At 33.7% G+C, this 21,323-nt stretch overlaps 1 protein-coding gene across 2 annotated transcripts in view; it reads left to right on the top strand.

The window, feature by feature from the left end:
* Window positions 1-21,323, top strand: part of Timeout (circadian regulator timeout) — a 98,756-nt gene that overhangs the window by 69,941 nt on the left and 7,492 nt on the right. For both annotated transcript variants that reach the window (XM_083087600.1, XM_083087599.1), the window contains exons 16-20: window positions 17,498-17,572; window positions 17,661-17,739; window positions 18,085-18,283; window positions 18,622-18,859; window positions 19,170-19,270. In XM_083087600.1, the coding sequence (XP_082943726.1) occupies window positions 17,498-17,572; window positions 17,661-17,739; window positions 18,085-18,283; window positions 18,622-18,859; window positions 19,170-19,270 (692 nt within the window). The remainder of the gene's footprint in view (window positions 1-17,497; window positions 17,573-17,660; window positions 17,740-18,084; window positions 18,284-18,621; window positions 18,860-19,169; window positions 19,271-21,323) is intronic.

Below are 21,323 nucleotides of genomic sequence, written 5' to 3'. Positions count from 1 at the left end.
GTATAATTGGCTGTGCTGTGTTTTAATGCTTTCGATAAAGGAAAATGCTCTTCCTAAAGCGTTATGTAATTTATAAGACGCGGCACTTTGTGTCTGCTGGCAATCAATGCTTTATTTATGTATGAGACGAAAGAAAGAAGATCAAATATTTAAATATCGGAAATTGATCATTGATTATTTCCAATTGTACAATAAATTAAGGTACTCCTCCTCTCGAAGAGGAGCTATAACAAGAGCGAGTGTATCACAATAGTCTCTTTAAATTATTTTAAAGTTAATTAAATAATGCTATCGCTAGAGAACTGAAATACACGATTTTTGCCTTGTAAATCTATCATTGAATAACATATTTGTGTTTATTAAAGAAATTAGATACAAGTTTCAAATTTATTCAAAACTTATCAACTATTATATTTGTAAACTCCTAAACTACTTTATTCACGACCAGCCTTTATCAATATTTTTCTCACCTCGCTTCTTGCGACGCAAGGCCGCATCCCTGAGAGTCTATCGAATTTTCGCTATTGCTTTCGATATTGCTTTCCATTAAACTCTATTCAGGCGTACGCATTAATAATTACAGCAACTTTTCGCCATAACCAATCGCGCTCTCATTAAAAGCTCATTATCATGAACGAGTGAGTGAACTGTTTCATTCGATAATGATGAAGCAATGTTCTTTTTTTCTTGGGATTTTATTAAAGCCGAGTCACGATGATATCTGATCTGATGAAAATTCTATAAATTCTTTTAGCTAATGCTTTCAAAATAATCAATATGCTTTTATATTGATGTGTCATATCTTGTTTATTGTATTGATGAAGAGAATCGTGGATCCTTTTGAAAATATTCAGCAAAAATTGTCTTTAAATTAAAATATCTTTTTCCTGAAGAAATAGGATATGAATATCTTTCCTGAAAATTTTTAATTTTTTAGAAACTGTTCTATTTACTTTTTTTACAAGTTATAAAATTACAATAAATAAGGAGATTTATTGTTATATTTTCTGATACATTTATCTCTATTTTTGACGCATGCGTTCCCGAAATGTGAGTTACATGCGTCAAATCGAGTGATTGCTCGAGCATTCGTAGTTCTCGTATATCTTTTTCAAAGCTTTTTCGAGAATTTGTCGTTGACGAACTGTAAGAATTCATGTGGAGGTCGTGCCAGTTGTACCTTGAAATATTTAAGAGCATGGTGTGGTGCTCGACGAGCATCGTACCTGAAACATCCAGAACCATCCACACTTGAAAACTGCCGGTATTATAATTATTTATTTATCGGAAGAATCTTCACACACGCAACGCGAAAAGACTTGCTGTATGATTGTTCGCGACATGTGCATAGAAAGCACCATGAACTATATATATTATACATAGTACCGTTTTATACTGCATACGTAACGCATGTGCGTCTTTATATTTTAAATTGTATATAGATTTACTACATGCACACGAATAAATTAGATTATTGTTTTCTAGTGAACGTATAACTTTTGTATTTTCACTCTTTAAAAATTTTATTTAATTTTGTCAAATTATAGAAATGAAAAGTTTTAACAGCTATTCGATTCTCGCCAATCTTTTATCACTTACTAATAAGTGTATTACTTATCACGCACCATACTTGCTATTTAGATACTAGTTATTATTTTTCTACAAATTTTTATTAACAGTTCTGGAATTGAAAATTGATTGAATTGTGTCTAGAATAAAAGATCACATAGTGCACACTAAACGAATCTTTTGAATGAAATTATGCAAAGTACATTGCCCTGTCTTTCCAGTCTTAGATGTTTTTGCTTTTTCTTAAATGCCAATAAATAGATCACATTTTTAATCAGCAAATTCTTTGATCTTGAATTAAGTCGCGACTTTATTATAATTTTTTAATCTTTTATGAAAATTGGCACAAAGAAATCATCCAATAGAAGAAATCATTCTATACAATAGTAGAGAAAAATCATAACTTTAAATATACAAATGTATGAAAAAATATTTGAAATTTTTCAATATATACATAATATATACATAAATTGTATTTTTGTTTTTCTACTAAGTAATTTTCAAATTAGCTTTAAATCCTTTTTTGCAATATTTGGCAAATGTTTCTCGAAAATAATAATCTCTGTTATTTCGTTTTCTGTAAAATGTATCTTCATTATAAAGTTATGCAGTTCAGAAATAAATATCATTGCGAATGTAAAACATATTCGAGTCGTACCAAAGTTTGCAATTTTGTGGCAAAATCACATTCCCGTTAATGTTAATGTATTAACTACATCGATGATATCAAATGATATTAATAAACAGAGTACATTAGCTATCAATATTTGAATGACATTTCAAAATAAACGATTATCACATCGAATTTATTAATTACGATAATGCTATCGGTCTCTCTGCACGCACGCCTATTCACGTTTAAATTTTCAGTCGATTCTCATACATACACACATATACACTCAAACGCACGCATTCTCGTTACAAATTGTCATTGCAGCATCAGGAAGCAGCTCACATGCAAGAGTCAGGTATGGAGTATGGGTAGGGATATGTATGGTTGCGAACAACTGAAGAGAGAGAGAGAGAGGGGGGAGGGGCAGCATGGGATGGGACAGAATAGTTCATCGTGGTCTGCGGAATAAATGGTCTGATTCACCAGCCGCCATTCTGTTTCGCCTGTACGATAAAGCATTTAAATGAATTAAACCGAGGCGATCTCGTGAAGTCGATGTTGTTTGGTTGGCGACTTGATTTTATAAAATTTGACGTCACTCGTAATGCTTTTCTCTCGCAAATTAATATTAACTCATTAACCTTTTTGATATCAAAGTGTATTATTATTATTATCATTTATTAACATACTGTATATTATGCAAAAATTAGATGATTTATTAAATAACCTTTAATAAATTAAGTTTTCACATATGTCAGAAGAGACACATGTCAGAAATCATATATAATATTTTATATATACATATGTATGTATTTTTTCAAAATATAAATGGTGCACATTGTTCATGATTGCGAAAACATTTATAAGGGTACAAAAATCTATAATTTAATTTTTTTATTTGTAACAGTCTTCTTTTCGATTCCGATATCATAATTCGATATCATTTTCCAAATATTTCAAATAGATATATTAGTGAAATTGTTGATTCAAATTTATTTGTAATATTTTGACAATTATATTAATCAATTAAAATTCATTACAGTTGAAAAATATATGTATTTCAATGCTTTAAACTCTCTTCTATTTGCATTAAAATATCCAGTGATCTAATTTTATCTATTCATATCTAATACATATATGAAGAGAATAAAAAATATTTTTACTTTTCTATCCACGTTGCGTAGTCATGCTTACTAATACATTTATAGAACGGTGAGGTCAGAATCAAGTTATAAAATAGAATTCTCGAGGTCCTGGCCGTGTCAAAAAGCAGTTTAGGGGCATTGAATACTGATAAGGGATGGAGAGTAGAATCCTTCTGGGATTAACCGGATGGGTTTGACTGCCGTCCTCGTCCGAGAGAAAAGGGGAATGACAGAGACGAACGAAGAGGAACGAAGAGAGAGAAACGATGTAGAGAGAGAGGGAAAGAGATAGAGCAATAGAACACGAGAACGTTAGATTGAGCCGCGAGTGGCCCGACAATCATACTATCATAGAAGCGATGATGTCCCGCATACTGAGTAGAACCCATGTACCACTCTACGCATATTAATCGCACACATTCGCAAGCACATGCATGAACGCAGACGAGGACAGGGACACGTACATACCTGGATCACCCTCGACTTCGCAGTGGACACTTTGCATCACAATACCTAAAGGGCTAAGGCTCTCTGCTATGTAATTCTCAATGCAAATAACTTCCTGTTGATAGTTGCTATTGCTAGATCACCGATTACCCAATTTCTGACCTCGGAAATTTATCCAATTAATATTTCGCAATATTTCTCAGTAAATAAATGTTAAATAATTATACAAAAAATTTTTGGACTTTCTCGGGAAATTGTCAGACATTCAGTATATTTTGAATAAGAATTTTTAATGATTATTTAAAAGATGCTTTTAAAATAACAGTTTCAGAAAATAGTGAATATACGGGTGACGTTGCTTTAATGATACATAGCATGATTCATTTGGGTTATTTATGTATCATCAAATATATTAAGAACATATATAATTATTATATATGTAACTTGTACACATATTGTAAATAAATGATATTTACTAGTGGAATGATAAATGAGTTTATTAAAAAGCAAATTATATTTGATAAATTGTATTTGTTACTGTAGTTATTTATATTATTACACATATACATATATGTATGTGTAAAAGAGAGAAGGAGCAAAAGAGAGATAATTAATTATTTATTTCAATTTTATACGACAAAATATAAATGTATCGAAAAATTAATTCTATAGTAAATTGCGGAAATTATAGGAAGAAAGTGTAATGTAAACAAATATATATTTGCAAAAAATATATATATTTAGAAATATATGTTTAGAAAATTACACAATTCAATCAAGATTAGATATTAATTATTTAATCAAAGTACAGAATAGAAAATTGATATTATTGTAAAAGTAACATTTTATATCCAACACTTTAACCCAATATAATATCCATTTTCGAGGAATACGTCATATCATATCGTAAAAGTCACAAATCAATTTAAAATTAAAGCTTCAAGGAATAAAGCAGTCTTTGCATATATAATCGTGCGCGGTATTATGCTATACAGAGCTCTCGTTATATCAACGAGCGGCCGATTCACTTACGCTACTTAAACGTGAATGTATTCGTTGGAAAAAAAAAGAGAAACTGATTAAGCGCAGCTGTGTAAACCTGTGGTGGATTAAATTCAACGTCCAGCAATGATAGCCATAATCCGATTTAACGAGCATCAGTAAAAAAGAACGGACTGCGCGTTTCACAAAAAAAAAAGCATAATATGGCGGCATTTTGCCAATAAATAAAATTCCATACAATCGAAAAAAAAGCCCCGTCGGTCCTGGTAATCAAAATCGCGAGGCGATATCGTAAAAAAAAGTGTATTTTAAAACGATCGGCCGAGTATACGCTTTACTGTTCGTGATTACAAACGTCGAAGCAGTTGGCTCAAAATGGCGATATCGGCACGTTGGGGAGTTAAATTGCTACATATGGGATGGTTTTGAAATAAAATTCGTCCCGGATAGCGAGACGGATTTAACTTTATCATGAAATGTGTCCCGATGCTTCGTTATTGTAAACACACACACTTTCAGCATTTCAAATTGGAAATGATCAAGATGTTGTCGAATGTGTAAATACACGCTGTTTTATTGTTCTGTTTTGGGATTTTAATGCATTCGTAAAATAATAATAATGGTCGCATAAAATAATCTAGATTACGTAATAAATTATTTAACAACAATTTTAAACATAAAACGTTTTCATATATTTAATATTAAAAAAGATCAAAATGCGTGTACAATATATATTTTATGGTTTATGACTCATTAAAACTTATCCGAAGAAGAAACTTCCTTCGTCCTTCTTTAATGATCTTGTTTTCTTCCATTTCTACTCTTTGCAGATTGAGCATGAGTCATTGTCTTTTCCGTAAAGAACGAGAACTTTAAAGTTGCACAGGAATCTGTTTTACTTCAACTTAAAGCCTTTCTGTGTGAATTAATGAGTTTGTTCTAATGACACAGTTTCTATGACGAAACTCCTTTTCTAACAAGAAAAACTAAAGTTGTGATCTTTTGATTGAAACAATTGATTTAATTATGCTGAATCGAATGGTTTTAAAACAGAGATTCTCCATATTCTTACCGTATATGTATGAAGAATTTATTAATTCGTCTTTATGACGCACTATACTGTTCTTTGTTTAGACATGATTTAGAAAAGCAACGATACATTATTATAGACAAAAATCCATCAGTGTGACATTGCCAATTACATTGAAGACATTGGATCATGATACTGTCTGGTTATCACAAAATGTGATTTATGATGCCATTATGCTAAATCGGTTCACCAAGATTCGCGGAATGTTATCATCATAAAATAGCAATAAAAATTTATCGGCACGCTTTTAAAACTCGAGGAAAGATTAGTCTGAAATGCAAAATAGATAAATGAAATAAAATAGAATGATTTCAGGATGTATACGTAAATTATGGATCGATTGACTCTCGTTTTCAAGTTGATTGAACTCTATGTTCTCTCTTTTGTACAAATAATACTATATTTTGAAAAATAAATAATTATTTAATATATATTTTTACATTAAAATATATTAAAATATTAAAATATTATATAATCGCAAGCCATGAAAAAAAAGAAACTTTGACGTTCATTAGTGGGAATCGATATTTTAGAGACACATGATGTGCCGGTTACTGCGGTACCTCGTCGATCAGTCACAACAATTAATAACGATTCAAAGGCAAAACTCAAATTGACGCAGCTGGAAGTTATGGTCGATTGAATTTTCGGCGCACTTATCGTTTCATTAGTCATGCCATATATTCGCTAAAAGCGTCAATAATTAAATGTATATACCATGAAACGTTGCGTGCGAAATTGTGCAACTACAGGAACGAAGATAGCATACGATGCAGCTCGAATTGTGTGCCGGTAACGGCTTATTAATTCGATGAAATGTGCATATGATAAGGCATTTCATTAATATATTATCGCTTTTGATCATTTTATTTTTATATGAAATAAAAATGATTGAAAACCTGTATGGCAAATTAACAACTGAAGTTATATAATAAAAATAAAGAAAAAATTAATGTCGTTTATCATTTTAATCACTGATAGTACGGAAAAATTATTTGATAACGATGTGATTGCAAGATTTAAAGCTCGTTTAGAGCGTATTCGGATAGCAGGACATTTATAAAAAAATGGATATAAATTTTGAAGGTTTAAAAGTGATGAAAAATTGTTGAAATGGCTTTTGAAGATATCCCGATTGTCTCGCGTTTTCTTTTACAGGTCGCGGGGTAACCGTGTCCTAAAGGCCCTGTTAGAAACCTTTTATCCAAACCTTCTTCCGCTCCGGAAGAACGTTTCCTTGATCTACGACGGCGGCCTAAGTAGTCTTATCCATCAGCCATTTACTGAGATGGTAAACCTCGTTCGACTTGGGTCGCACGATGGGATCGACGTTATTTGTTCTTGTCTAAGAAATCCGACGGAAACGTACATCGTTTAGGATTCGGATTTTCCCATCGTGTCCTTCATTTTCGCTATGATGTATAACAATTTCGCTCATGGACTGATAATCGCCGTTTCTTTATCACTTATTCGTATGTTTGATCATTTGATTAATTGAGAACATTAAGCGCCCCTCGTGTTATCTGATCGTATTGTTATTGTAATTGATAGGCATAACTTTTCAACATTTTGAAATCGCTCGATGAAATATCCGCCCATGTTGAGCAAATAATTTAAACGACTGATAACTGTTATTAAAGCGGCGTAATTAACAATATTATGCGGTCCAATTATTTTGAATGCGTCGGTTACCATAGAAACACTGCTATTATTTAAAGTAATGAACAGAATAAAACGAGGATTAATATTATATAAGCGACAATTATACTTACGATTGTTTTGTCGGTCGATAAAATCTAATTTTCGATTTTGTTTGTTGTAATAAAGTGGAATTTGAATATTACATTTGAATGTTAGACAGAACAAGATTTGTTGCCATAAACGTAACAAATTTGGATAATTTTCTTGATTATTACAATTTATAGACACAATTCTCACTTCTATACAGCGCTGGAAATAGTGCTCGTAAAATTTATCTAATATTAAGGTACATAATATTCCCGAGTTTGTCGACCGTTGCGTACTATTTAGGGTGAATTTGGCTGGCTCAAATATATCAGGTACTTGGAGATCTATGTTGTGCTGGTTAGTAGCTGCTGGGAGCTGCTGGGATACGGATAAGCAGGTAATCTCGTTGTAGTACGTCTTGTATGCGTTCTTTGTCTACCATGGCCCGTATATCGCACAGGACGCGATACCCTTACAAAGCTTTAGCTTCCTACCTTCTGTGATATTATGTTGTTTTATATAAAAAGGGGACGATATTTACGATATGACGTAAATTCCTATTATTATTAAGCCTATTATTATTATGTTGATATTATATACATCCCTTAAAAATCTCGAAAACGTTACGAAACAATTTTTCCCTAGATTATGTATCGATAAATTTTATTTTTATTATAGTCTTCCCTCCTCTCCTTTCTTACATCTTTTTTCTTTTCTTGATGCCAATAATATATCTTTATCACTTTATAAATGTCCAAATAAAATAAATTCTAAATTTCTAACAATAATCTTTGAAGAAAAATAAAATCATATTAAGTAACGATATTTTTAAATTTTGAAATTTCTACTGAAAAGTTTACAGAATCCTATTTTCTCCCTTCAGATTCTTCTTTATATCTTGGACGAACTAATTTATAGGTCGAATCATACATCACTTCGTGAAACGGTCTAAATGATAAAAGCACATTTTTGGCGATGATGAAACTGTAGTGCTGGATAGCCCACGCATTCTTGCACATTCTCCCTCAACAATCTGGGAGAATTGCACGGTGCAATGAAAATTTTCCATTTATGCGGACATAGATAAAGCAGGTCCGAAGATAATAAGCGAACGAGCGCATGAACGCGGTGTCGCTGGGCGTATTGTTAGTTAAGCAAAGAGATAGCTGTGATTTAGAACGTTGCGCGCAGGACGCACGTGAGATGGTGAGAAGAGGACAAATTACGGTAAAAGAGAGAGGAAAATAAAGAGACAGGGAGAAAGAGAGAGCATCTAGTCGAGAGAGTGGTGCTGCAGGAACAATGCTGAGGTATGTATATCTATGAGCAGACAACCGGGCAACCAACCAACGTGGACGCCAACCTACAGCTAGCAATAGCAATGGGCCGTAGGGATAGCTCGTAATTGCCGAGCGGTCCTCAAGTGGCAACGACGGCGGTCAATTTCACCCCTACGCCCGTACTCCGGAACCGCGACACCGCAGAGACCCCTTTTACGTTCGGCATACAGTATCAGGATTTGGCGGGGATTATGCTGGACACGAGGAGCGCCGTCGTAACTCGATAGTCCCTCCAAGTGATCGAGGTTACGCGGCAACTGTTCCTCCTCCGTTTTACGTTCCAGTGGTTTTGGGAAGGAAACTGCTTTTCCCGTGCTTCTAGCCGATCGGCTGATGCTTTGCTTTATCGTGTCAATGAATCTAAATCAGAAAAAGATTAAGAGAGATATATTGATGATTTATAGTGGTAACTGCAGTTATAAAGTAAATTACAATCAACGGAAACTTGTATTTTATGAATGTCTTGATATACGAAATTTGAAATACACGTAAAAAAAGAAAAAAGAATGTGTATAATGGACTTTTGACATTTATTTTGTAGATATGTCGACTCGGAGGCGCGAAAAGAGATAAACAGTTGTTGCCAATTTCCATACTTTTTATTGCAGTACTTGGATTTGGTTCAAAGTTTATTTTCGCATAGTCGCCATAATGGACATTTTATACTATTTCGTGTTACTAAAATGACATTATCGGTCTCGCCCGTTTTTGGATCGACTCCAAAATTAGCTAGGACGAGGATCGTCCAAAATTACTTCCGTCAACATAAAATGTCGTTGTGCAAGAGCAATCAACTCTTACTTGCATTCTTTCCTCTTGCTCAAGCAAATGCACCGAACTCGATGGCAATTTATCATAGACTTTGCATATGTTGCAGGAAGTTGCGCGGAAACTTTTTTACGTAGCGTAAAAAATTGCATTATTCTTGATTGCTGTATGTCAACAATCGCTCGCCGTGTCGCCGTAAAAATATTATTACTCTCTAAATGCGCACATAATGTAAAAAAGGCCGGCATTGTTGTAGCATAATGATCATGTTGAATATACAAAGAATGAATAATGTAAAAAAAAGGAATTAAATAACCGTCGACGTTGCCGTAACAAAGGATAACGCGTATAGGTTTTAATAACACGCGTTGGTAGATGTTCGGGTTTTCGCGAAGTTTTTAATTAACGCGAAATTGCTCGTTTCATTAACGATCTCACTGTGTTTTCCAATCCGTAATAAACTATGAAAGAGATGTGCTCGAATTGACAAAGAGATAAGTAACTTTTTAATATGGAATTTTTGCCATTTTTTCCCCAGCTCTGAAATAACATATGCCACTAATTATTATCGATTTCTCGGCGACATAGGACTGGCGCAACAAATCGAAAAATGTGAAATTTCGGTAGTGCAAAAGCAAACATTCATGACAATCAACGTTCATAGTAAAAGTTATTTAAATAATGATGACATGTGTTTGTGTTTACGCGTATGTGTGTCGCCTCTGATCTCCCTTACAGGTGCAATACATTTTTATGACTACTAATGTAATACGCAAAAACTCGTTTTTCCACTCGTATCATTTTTGAAACACGACCATTCTGAAATATGCTTTTAATAACGTAATACAAACCAAGTATATAGATGCTTCGTAAGAGAAAGCATGTAAGAGAACTCTCATAAATCTTTTCTTAATAGTGAAAAATGACATGTTATGGAAAGTTAATTTGCTATTGCACAACGATCGCAAACCGCTGTTAATATAGCAGTAAACATACCGGAAGTCGTAAAGAAGCTTTCAAGAAATTCCTACGGCGAACGGCACAACACGCCATGGTCATTATCGAGATGCGGGATGGGATGGTGAGACGAGATGGCGGCAGTATTTACCATGGAGCATTCCCGGTTATTTCTTCTTTCGCAAACTTATTTTCCGTCTAGTTTCACGTTTGTATTACGCTGTTTTAAGTATCTCGTTAGCAACTGAAAACTACCGTGTAAATTGCGGACAATTGATTATGCCTTAATATACGCTGTCTTTATTTCGATTTCTTATTTTTAGAAAATTGAAATAAAAGAATGATTTTTCATAAATTTAACATTTTTTTCAAAGTCTCTCAATAATTCGATGGAAAATTACGATTTAAATTGAGATCCTGATTAAAGTAAAAAAATTATTAACTTTTTGAAAAATACTAAAAGAAAGAATTGATTCATTGTATGTATAAAAATAAAATAAGATTATCGAAAAATGAATATTTTACAATATTTTATATTATTGCATATTTTATATGTCACATTAGAATATGTCTATAAAAATGTATACATCTTCTATTCATTTTTTCGATAATCTCATCCTAATATTCTTATATATCGATTTTGTAATAAACCGATTTATGTAAGAAAAAAACGATTTCATTTTAAAACATGAGAAAAATTATACCTTCAGTCCCGTGGAAAGCGCATTAATATCCTATTGTTCTTATAAAAAGCTTTAGAAAATCTTAAAATATCAAAAAAAGAATTTTGTCTCTATCTGTGATGATTTCCAAGGAAAGTTTGTATTTTTGTTTATTCGGGATTTAAAAAAAAGGTATTGCAAAAAGAGGAGAAAATATAAAATTGTTATGTAAACGACAACATTGACGCATCAATTTGGTGTGCTGTCTGAAGTTTTAATTCGAGATAAAAGCGAAAGGGGGGTTTTGCAACGGCGCGTGATTACTTAGCGGCTATGTATAGTAGCAAAAACGTCCTCGTTAAAATCACTTGCCGTAATCCCGGCTGCTTTTACTTTTCATGTAAAAACATTCAACGATAAAATGCACCTGCAACAACAGAAATGAAAGTCACAATTCGAAATGCGGAACTGCGGAGTATCGGCTCCAGATTGGATTCAAAGAGTACAACCGCAAAGTTCAACGCGCGATCTGCCTCAGAATCACCTTTTGTGTAGCTGATTGAAATTAAAGTCTATTTGTACAGCATAATTAACTTATTCAATATTAATATAAAACAAAAGTGAAATTACAATCTCCTTGCTTTTTTAAAGCATTATAGATTTATCCTTAAGCAAGCTAAATATTTTTTTTAAAATATTGTTACGTAAAAACGTAAATTTTTCAAGAATTTTTTTCACTTGAAAGTAGATTAAAATAACAAATTTAATAAGTTTTGATTACGAAATAGTTTTATAATTTTTAACATATAATTTGAAACCATTTCTGTTTCATTTCCTGAAATTAGTAACAGGGTGTATTTTGTTTTAGCCTTGAGATCGTTATGCTAAATAGTCGATAAACTGTTTGTGTTTATATACGAACAGCTAAGTCGATTTAATAATGGATGATCGTAGACACTGCCTCTAAAGGCACTACCGACATTACTAGCAATACATGTATATGTATATCCGTTTCGGAGATGTTGGAATATGGAGCTTAGCAACGGTCAGTCCGGTGGAAGGTAGCCAGACGGATCAATATCACATTACTATAAATAATTAATAGGTGGCTCCTATGCGTGCCGCATAGCCTTCTGGCTATTCCAATTTTCTGCCGGATTTATATCGATAAAATAAAAACTCATTTGAGCTAATATGATCATTTATCGTACGGAAACACACCGTAGGAAATTGATTTCTCAATCTATATCATTTTTATTTTTATATCCATGCGTTTATCACAATGTAATATTCTTTGCTTGATTTGCTTACGTGATGTTTTCCTTCTCTCTCTATACAGAATATTTTATTTGCATATCTAACATTGTATTAAATTTGAAAATTTTACAAAAAATTTGTTTCAATTACGTATGAAATTGCATTGTAATTTTTAAAAATTTAATCGAGATCTAAAGTGTTTCTCGAATATTTTTCTTAATTATTATTAATTTTAAATAATAATTGAAAAATATTTATAAAAATGTCATTGTATTTTAATAAATAATAAGATATTAATGCTGTGAACTATGAGGTCGGCAAGTTCTCAGTTTCTCCTTCCTTCTCGTCATCTTTTATTCCTCGCCGCGATATAAATCGGTCTCTCGAAATACACAAGAGATACGTAGTCCAAAGCTACGTTTGCCATCTCATCCGCCATTCGTCCGGTCCAGGAATTGCTCGGCGTATGTCATACCGCTTTTGCGGCAACGAACCCTAGGGGCACAATAAAACTGCATCTAAACAACGTGAGCGAGCGGAACGGGAAAAGATGAAGAAGGGGAGAGGAAAGAAAGGAAAAGGGGAGAGAGAGGAGAGATTCGAGCTTGCATCGTTACAGAAAAAGGTCGGGTCAGGATGGGGAGAGGAGATTGAGGCGAGGGGGCCGGGAGGACGTGATCGCGTTAACAACAACCGCCGAGAAAGCTGGGGCGTTTCGAGCGATCCGGTTTGAATAAGTAGTTACCGGCCTAATAGTAGTACCGGACTGTGACGATCGTTGAATACCGAAATTTCGGCCAGACACGTCGTCGAGCTACGAGCAGATTGGTTAAAGAAGGGGCAAACTCGGGAGGGTTGCTCGGGTTGCTCGAGTTGCTCGCACAGCTTGCGGACTTAGTTTAGGTCTACGACATCAAATCGCTATAAACACGTCGATCGCCCTCCACGAGATGATTCCACGTAACTATCTCATATACGCGGCCGTTGGATATAAAGCCGTTTTTTTCCCCTTTTGATTCTGGTCATCGTCCTCTTCAATTGTCAGTTTTTTCCTTGTTCAGCACGTATATCGAAATAACCCTTGAAATGTACACCGCACAGATGATCTCAATTCGTATAAAAACTACTAGATTGATCTTCCACCTGGTTTTTATTCGCGAGAAACGATATTTTATTCGTGCAATCATATTGCATACAACTTTTGCAGCTTTCTATATTTAACTAATTTAATCACAGAATCCCTATCACGATGACCAACTGTATTCTGTGCACGATACGTTTTGAAACGGTTTATTGGAAAAAGAGTGAAAATCGTGTTTCTCGAGATAAATGCACTTAAAGTTTTTATCTTGCGGAATACTTGAAGCGCAATTATTGTTCCATTTCAACGTTTAATGAATAAAATATTAACAGTTTAATTTCACAAATACTTTTCTCTTTAAACATGATTTTTGTTCGCGTGCTTTTTTCCAGTCGTCGCATCGCCTCAATTTTTTCTACTTCACCGATCCAAGCAAGACGAGTAGGAAACAAGGCATTGAACGCAATGTAGGATAAGAGGAAATGTCAGCATCTTCCCTTTTTCCTTCTCTCAAAATTACAGAAAAATGAACGTGCTGGACGTTCCCTCGTTCAAAAATATCAGTGAATTTCCGTGCGCGAGAGAAACGAGACGCAGGTTATCAAGGTTACAATTTCCGCGATATTCACGCTGTCCTAAATCCCAGGGACGTGAAATCTCTTCGCAATAATGAATTTGTCGTGAACTAGTAAAACACTGGAATAGCTTTTTCTTGATTTCAGGAGTAAGTTACTCTCCGTGGTTGATTCATTTAGTGGGTTACGAGTCTTATCAAACTGCAAGCAACTATGGTTTACAAGACTGCTTTGCACTTCTTTTAAATTTTAAACTTTTTCTATTGAGAAAGTTGCTTTACATCCATCGTTGGAAACTTTATCTTTTAATTTTCCATTTTCTAACTTGCTATTAACTTTCTATCTTTCATAAGAAAAATTATACTTTTGATAAACGCGGAAGAGAAAAGAGATCACTTTGTATTTGCAATTGTGAAAATTATGCAAAAGCGATGATACTGTAAAGATTTCCAAGAGAAAAATTTATAGAATGCCACAAAGATTTCTTTCTAAAATTTTTCCTCTTTTCTTTTTCTCTCTTAAATTTTAGCATTCAGGTTTCGACCATCCTAAAATTAAAGCGCTTACAAGCATTGAATTATAATCTCTCATAAAAATAGTTTACAAATATAGATTTCAATGTGACCAAAAGATCTACTGTTTTTCAAAAATGCAATACCCAATAAGATATTAGTAAAATGAGAAGGATTTTTTTAGCTCAATAACATTTAATTCTCGATGTAGTATAAAGCGCTTGTAATCATCGAATCCGACGCGACCTCGGCAAAATTCGCTCATGGATACGGATCTTAATTCCATCAGACACTACCTTTTTTAAATGCAATACATAATATAAATATAAAAAAATTCTCCAACATACATATACGTATACAAACACCGCGGCAGTGTTCTCGTGGACGACGGTTATTATCTCTTCACAAATTACATCGAGGTAGCGCACCAGGGCTTTTGGTCTCAGCCGTGATAAACCCATCCACTCCTATCCTTCGCCATGCTTTCCTCCGCCCTTGTTTCCCCGCGTCCTCTGTCTCTATTATTTTCAACCGCCCAACTTCTGATATACCACCTGCAACCCCATTTACCTAGCTACTCTATGTACGCGTTAGACAACACTTATTATCCAGGTAATACAATCGCATAATGCGCCCCTCGTCTTTGCGCCCACGATAATGTCTAATTTAATGGCAAGGAGGAGCATCGCAATCTCTAGTCTAACGAGAGATTGTTATCCGGATGTTACGCGCCGTCGATCAAATTAATTTACAATTACGATTATAACGATATCGCTTGTCCGAGCATGTTTTCGAAATATGAATCTATATTGATTATACACTTGAATAGTTGAAAGAGATTTACACTGAAACTCAAGTTGTAAGCAATTTATTCACTTTAAACTTTGCTTTAAAATAAATGACAAATAATATATGCAATGTTTCAAATCTTATATTCATAAAAAATCTTGTAATTAGAAATCTAAATTTTTAAATCAAGATTTTATTTTAATTAACTTCTTTATATGGTACTTGTTATTTTATATATTATTATATATATTTTATATATATTTTATATATTATTTTATATTATATACTTATTATTTTATAACAGGTGTGTAATATAATATCAATCATTGTAAGGTATCTATTTCAACGCGATAAAAACGACGTAAAAGATTGATGACAGAATGACTAACGAGGAAAGTTCGGCAGCCTGTAAATTCGAAAAAACTTTGTACAAATGCGCAGAATAGTTCAGCTCTAACATGTAACTTTCTATCTTTCGTTACGGGCTAAAAACGAATTTAGAGAGTAAAAAATCGATAACAGGAGATATGATCAGGAGATATGACTACAAAATTTAACGATGTTATAGAATATAATAATAATAATTATTATTATGATATGTCTGTTTTTAAAAACCTGAAGTGTAATCTTTCTTATTTTTCGCGTAATAGGGAATGTATTATATAAATATTGTGATTAATTACGAAATATGCAAATTACATGCTTGAAGAGTATTGAAACGTGAGTATTAGCCGCTTAATAAGCTCGTGCGACCGTACCACGTGTTGTCGATCTCTTTTGCACATGCATTCGAGTGCTTATATATACACATACGCATTTACATACACATATGCATTCTCGCAGAATACATTGTGCGTGGGAACGTATCGCTGAGAAATTGCGGAGAGACGATCGATAGTTGAACGCAACGAGCTATCGCAAATATCTACGCAACTTTTCGAGTTGGCTCTTCTCGAACCGATAATTCTCCCATTAAATACACAATCTTTTGCATATATTTGGAGATCTATAATCACAGAATGAATTATCCGCCTTCTTTGTTGAACTAGATTACGCTAAGGATGCATAAATATGGAGATTACTTTCCCTTCTTCACAAAACGATGCAAAAAACGAACGATGCATTTTTATGCAGTTCCTAGTTTCCGTTAGGCTCGTAAGCGGACTTTATTTATTTTTGAAATTTTTAAATCCATGCAAGAAAGGAAACAAAAAGATCATTTTGGAAAAAAATCTTAAATTTAAAAGCGTATAAATCTCGTTCAATATTCTTCTTAAAATAAAAAATTTTTATCTCATTGCAAGTCATCCTGTATAACTCTATCCAGGAACTTGGAGAAAAATTTCTCTAAGAATGGAAGAAAAGTTTCTTAAGAAATCTATGAAAATACTCGGAATCATACTCCATGCTGAGAAAGCAAAAGTTCCGGTTAACACTTTTAATACATCAACGGGGATGAAGCATTTAAAAATCCGAGATAAAAACACCGCGAGTCAGACGAGCGCTTTATTTTATCTCGAATTACTGTTTCGAGTTGAGCAGACCGCGGAGAAGAGACAATTAAAACTTTAAACTGAAATAGCACCACCGTCACCGTCACTTGGGCAAACTGAATTCTTTGGACGGTGGAAAGCTTTCTTTAGTTGAAGCAACAACTCGCTCAAAGAAAACTTTTCGGGATGATTTAAAACGTATCATCAATGTACTTTTAGGGGTATTTATGTATTATGATCTATATGTCGAGATCGCTATTATCTCAAAAATTTATAATAGAAATATATTGTATTTAAATCGAGAGAAATAATTAAGTTATTAAATTATTCAACTTGAAAACTAAAAATAATTTTTAAGCTTCTGAACTAATTATTTTTAATTTAACATTTTTGGTTTAAATCAATAATTAATGTTTCATGTAAATTTTATGTGCATTAGCCGTTTCAAGTTTATTTTATTTGTTTTTAGTAGTAGAAGACCAGCCTGTCACTGAAGAAATAAATGAGAATGGAGGTATTGAAAATTCTGTAAATCATGAAACAGGTAAATAAATATCAAATCTTTTGTGTGATTTAAAGCTTTTCACATTTATTCATAATATATGTATATACATAAATGATCTTTTTAATAGACGAAGAAGAGAATGAAGAAGAAGAAGAAGTAGAAACTATTCACGAGACTGATTTTAAATTGGACGAATTTCTTCAAAGGTGTGATATGGCAAGACAAAATATTTCAGATATATCGATTTATTTATACAAAAATTATTTGACCATATTTTTAGCAATTTTTTTAAAAATATTATTTAATTTTATAATTAAGCTCCGGAGAAAAATTTTGTTAAAATTCATTCTTTAAAGTCTTATTCTTTCTTTCTTTTTGTTTTAACAAAAGATAAAATGTTTATATACTTTGTAGCAACTTTGCCGCGATCTGTTAAAACAAAAGTTTCAATTAAAAAATACAAAATACACGATAAAATATCGTATATAATATCTATACGATAAAATAACGCAATATGTCTTTATTAAAAGAAAGTAATATCCCATTCAAAGGTTCGCCAACGTAAAGGTTGTTAAAGCTTTAACACTGCTACTGCAGCAATTCGAGAACAATACGGCCGAGGTAAATCACTATGTAATAAAAATGCTACATCGGATTGCTTGGGATTGTAAAATGCCGGCCATGATATTCCAAGCGTCCATATTTCGGATCTTTCAAAGACTCCTTGAATCAAAGGATCTTAGATACAAGGTAATAAGATACACAAAATAAATCGCGTAAACTACAATATTTTTATATTTTCTAATAGTATGAACATTATTAATAATATTATACAATTTTGATGGCATCTAATTATTGCCTAGTCGAGTATATAAATCTCTTCTTTTTAACATAACACTTTATCATCATTCTTTGCACATAATGAAAGCATAGATAAGACTTTCACTATGTTTCTCAACGATAAAACTCCCCTTTCTTATGCCGCGCGATAAATTCCACCACCGAGGTTTTTATTTCATCCTTGTATCGAGCTTAATGGCCCACGGAAGTGGACTTGTCGAGCAGCGAAAAATCGATTCTTGCTTCAGGAGCTCCAAAAGTTCGCGGTTTTCATAATCCGCCGTTTCATCGAAGTCGCCGAGAAGAATCGGAAGTCGTACATGGAGCTGCTCTTCTGGAAGACCACCCGTGACGCGACAGAAATCGTGGATGGCTACAACGCGGAAACGAGTAGCAAGAAAGTTTCACGAGCAGTCTGGACGGAGGCGGAAGAGGACGAACTGCGTACTCTCTTCATGGAGCATCAGACTAACAAATACCCTCAAGGTAAACTCTCTATATCATCTATTTTTCGTGAAAGAATTTTGTGCCCACGTTGTTGAATAAATTAACTTTTCCTATAATATGAAGAAACATTTGAAACGAACATTTTCTTAACGTAAGACATTTAATTATAAGAAATATAAACGCGTGCAGCTTAATGTAATTTTATCTTTGATATTTTGATATTTTATTATTATTGCTTGAATTACCAGAAATATATTATTTATCTTTAAATATTTAGTCCAAAGAAAAAACTATAAATCAAATGAAATTATTTATATATTACACTAATTATAATATCTTAAATTTATAGACCTGATCGATTGGCTATTGGAGCACATCATCAATGAAAATAGAACGCGACGTACCATCATTAAAAAACTCAAAGAAATGAGTTTGATTGTCAATTCCAAGGTCAGTTATATTTTTTTCTGTAACGGCATGATTTTTTTAAGAATATCAAAGTGAGCAAACAATCTCTCTCTCTCTCTCTCTCTCTCTTGAATTTTATATCAATTATAATTTATTTATTTTAAGCTAATTATTTTTTCGCAAGAGTAAGAAAATAGTTTAAAAAGATTTTGCAGAGATTTTTCCCATCAAAAAAGTACTCGGTCCATTCATATGCCCCCACGGCAATCCTAGTCGCGCTCCGTCTGACAAGATCAATGATTTACGAGAAGCTTGAAAGAAAGGGAGAGGGAAGAGGGGTTGTTCGCCCGGCCTCGAAAATAAGTTTCTAGACTGCCTGACGGGGCGAACATATGCAAAAAATGGAGCCGGGAATTGCTACAGGAACTGTAAATTCTCCGGAGACAATACCTACGGGGCGAGCTTTCCACCCTCATTTCTTCGTTTCTCTTACTTCCACGATTTCTACCAAGCGTTTGCGTGAGGCTCCCGACGTGAGCTGCGTGTTCCTTCTACCAACTGGTAGTTTCTTTCTCCGAGCATGGAAATATCTGTGCGTCCCCTCGTCAAGTTGCGGCCCTAAAACTGGCGCCTCCTCGAGAAAAGCTATCGTTTTGTTTGCTTTCTGCCTTACGACATACGTATAAACATTTGCATCACCCTTCGGGGCACGAAAATGCAAAGAAAACGTGACCCAACTGCTTCGACGAATTTGTCGAAGTATAACTGTATATGTTACATGTGGGTATAACTGTGTACGTTATATGTAGGTAACTTTTCAACAAAATGCGATTATAATATAATGTACGCTTTATTTTTAATCCTCTTAATGTAAATTATTAATATTTCGTATTTAATTAATTCCGAAACCAAAAGTGCATTATCTTTTTCTGGCATTATTAATATTTTCTAAAGAATATTTTCCGAGATGTATATATATTAATCCCGCTAAGCTTGGAAGCGCGTTTCTTTTTTTTCTTTATTATAACTCTTTTCTTCTGAAAATACACGGTGCAATACGGTGATAAAGCATGGGAATGCGTTAATCAAGCTTCTTATTGCGGCAGAGGAGTTACTAACTAGTTACCGGCTTATTTAAAACTTGAAATTAATTGAGTTTGTAGAGAAGCTTCTAACAAGGGAAAAAAGCACGTAGCGGAGAATAAGCGATGCAATACACAATACCGGATCTTACTCTCCTGTGCTTTTTATAGATATGAAGCGCGATGTATAAGAGATTCAGCAAAAAATTTCATTCGCTCGGAAGAATGTCAGCAATTTTTTGCCAGCACTTTTTTTTAATAATTATTTTAAAACAAAATGCTGATTGGTCATTTACAATTTTTATTCTTAAAATCGCACACATTTCTCGTTTAAAATTTCTAAACTTTTATTTTCTTAAGATACATCTGACATAAATAATTTTTTTGTTTAATGAGAATAAAGAGCGCGCGAGAAATATAATAAATTTTTTGATAATGACTCTTGATGTTAACGATCTTGGAGAGAAGAAGAAAAGATTCGTTTCTCTTTCGCCTTTAATTTGCTATTAATCATAAGTGTGCAATCATCGACGAAGAGGGTTGCTACGTCAGCGGAAATGTTTCCTCCAACGTATTATCGATTTCTTGGTAAGGTCTTCCGGGGGAAAGGCTTAGCCGCGGAAATGTTTCATTTAAATAATTTCATGCGTGAGTACGTTTCGTCTCTTCGAGCACGGAAGAAGAGAGAGAAAAAAAGAGAGAAAGAAAGGGAGAATCGGGCCGAATCAGAGACTACAGGGCCGAGTATTCATTTGACGTTCATTTAGTTCATGGAAGTCGTACGATATTGCTCCGACGGCCATTTAGGGATGCTCGCAGGAACCTCGTTCTGTCGAGGGTGGAACGTAATCGCTGGAAAACGAGCGATCCCGGCTTTTCCTTTTTAAATACGCCTACTGACTTAGAAACTGCTTCTCCAGAGATTATACACGGGATGCTCTGTCTCATCAAATCCGGGAATTAGGCGCACGCAAAGTATTTTTCAAGAAAATTACAAGAATCGAATAGCTGAA

The sequence above is a fragment of the Camponotus vicinus genome, unplaced genomic scaffold (assembly GCF_025532165.1).
Source record: "Camponotus vicinus isolate PSW18456_S1 unplaced genomic scaffold, iyCamVici1.0 SCAF_13, whole genome shotgun sequence".
Lineage (NCBI taxonomy): Eukaryota > Metazoa > Arthropoda > Insecta > Hymenoptera > Formicidae > Camponotus > Camponotus vicinus.
Note: the sequence above shows the minus strand (reverse complement) of the source record. Positions and strands in the feature narration are given on the sequence as shown.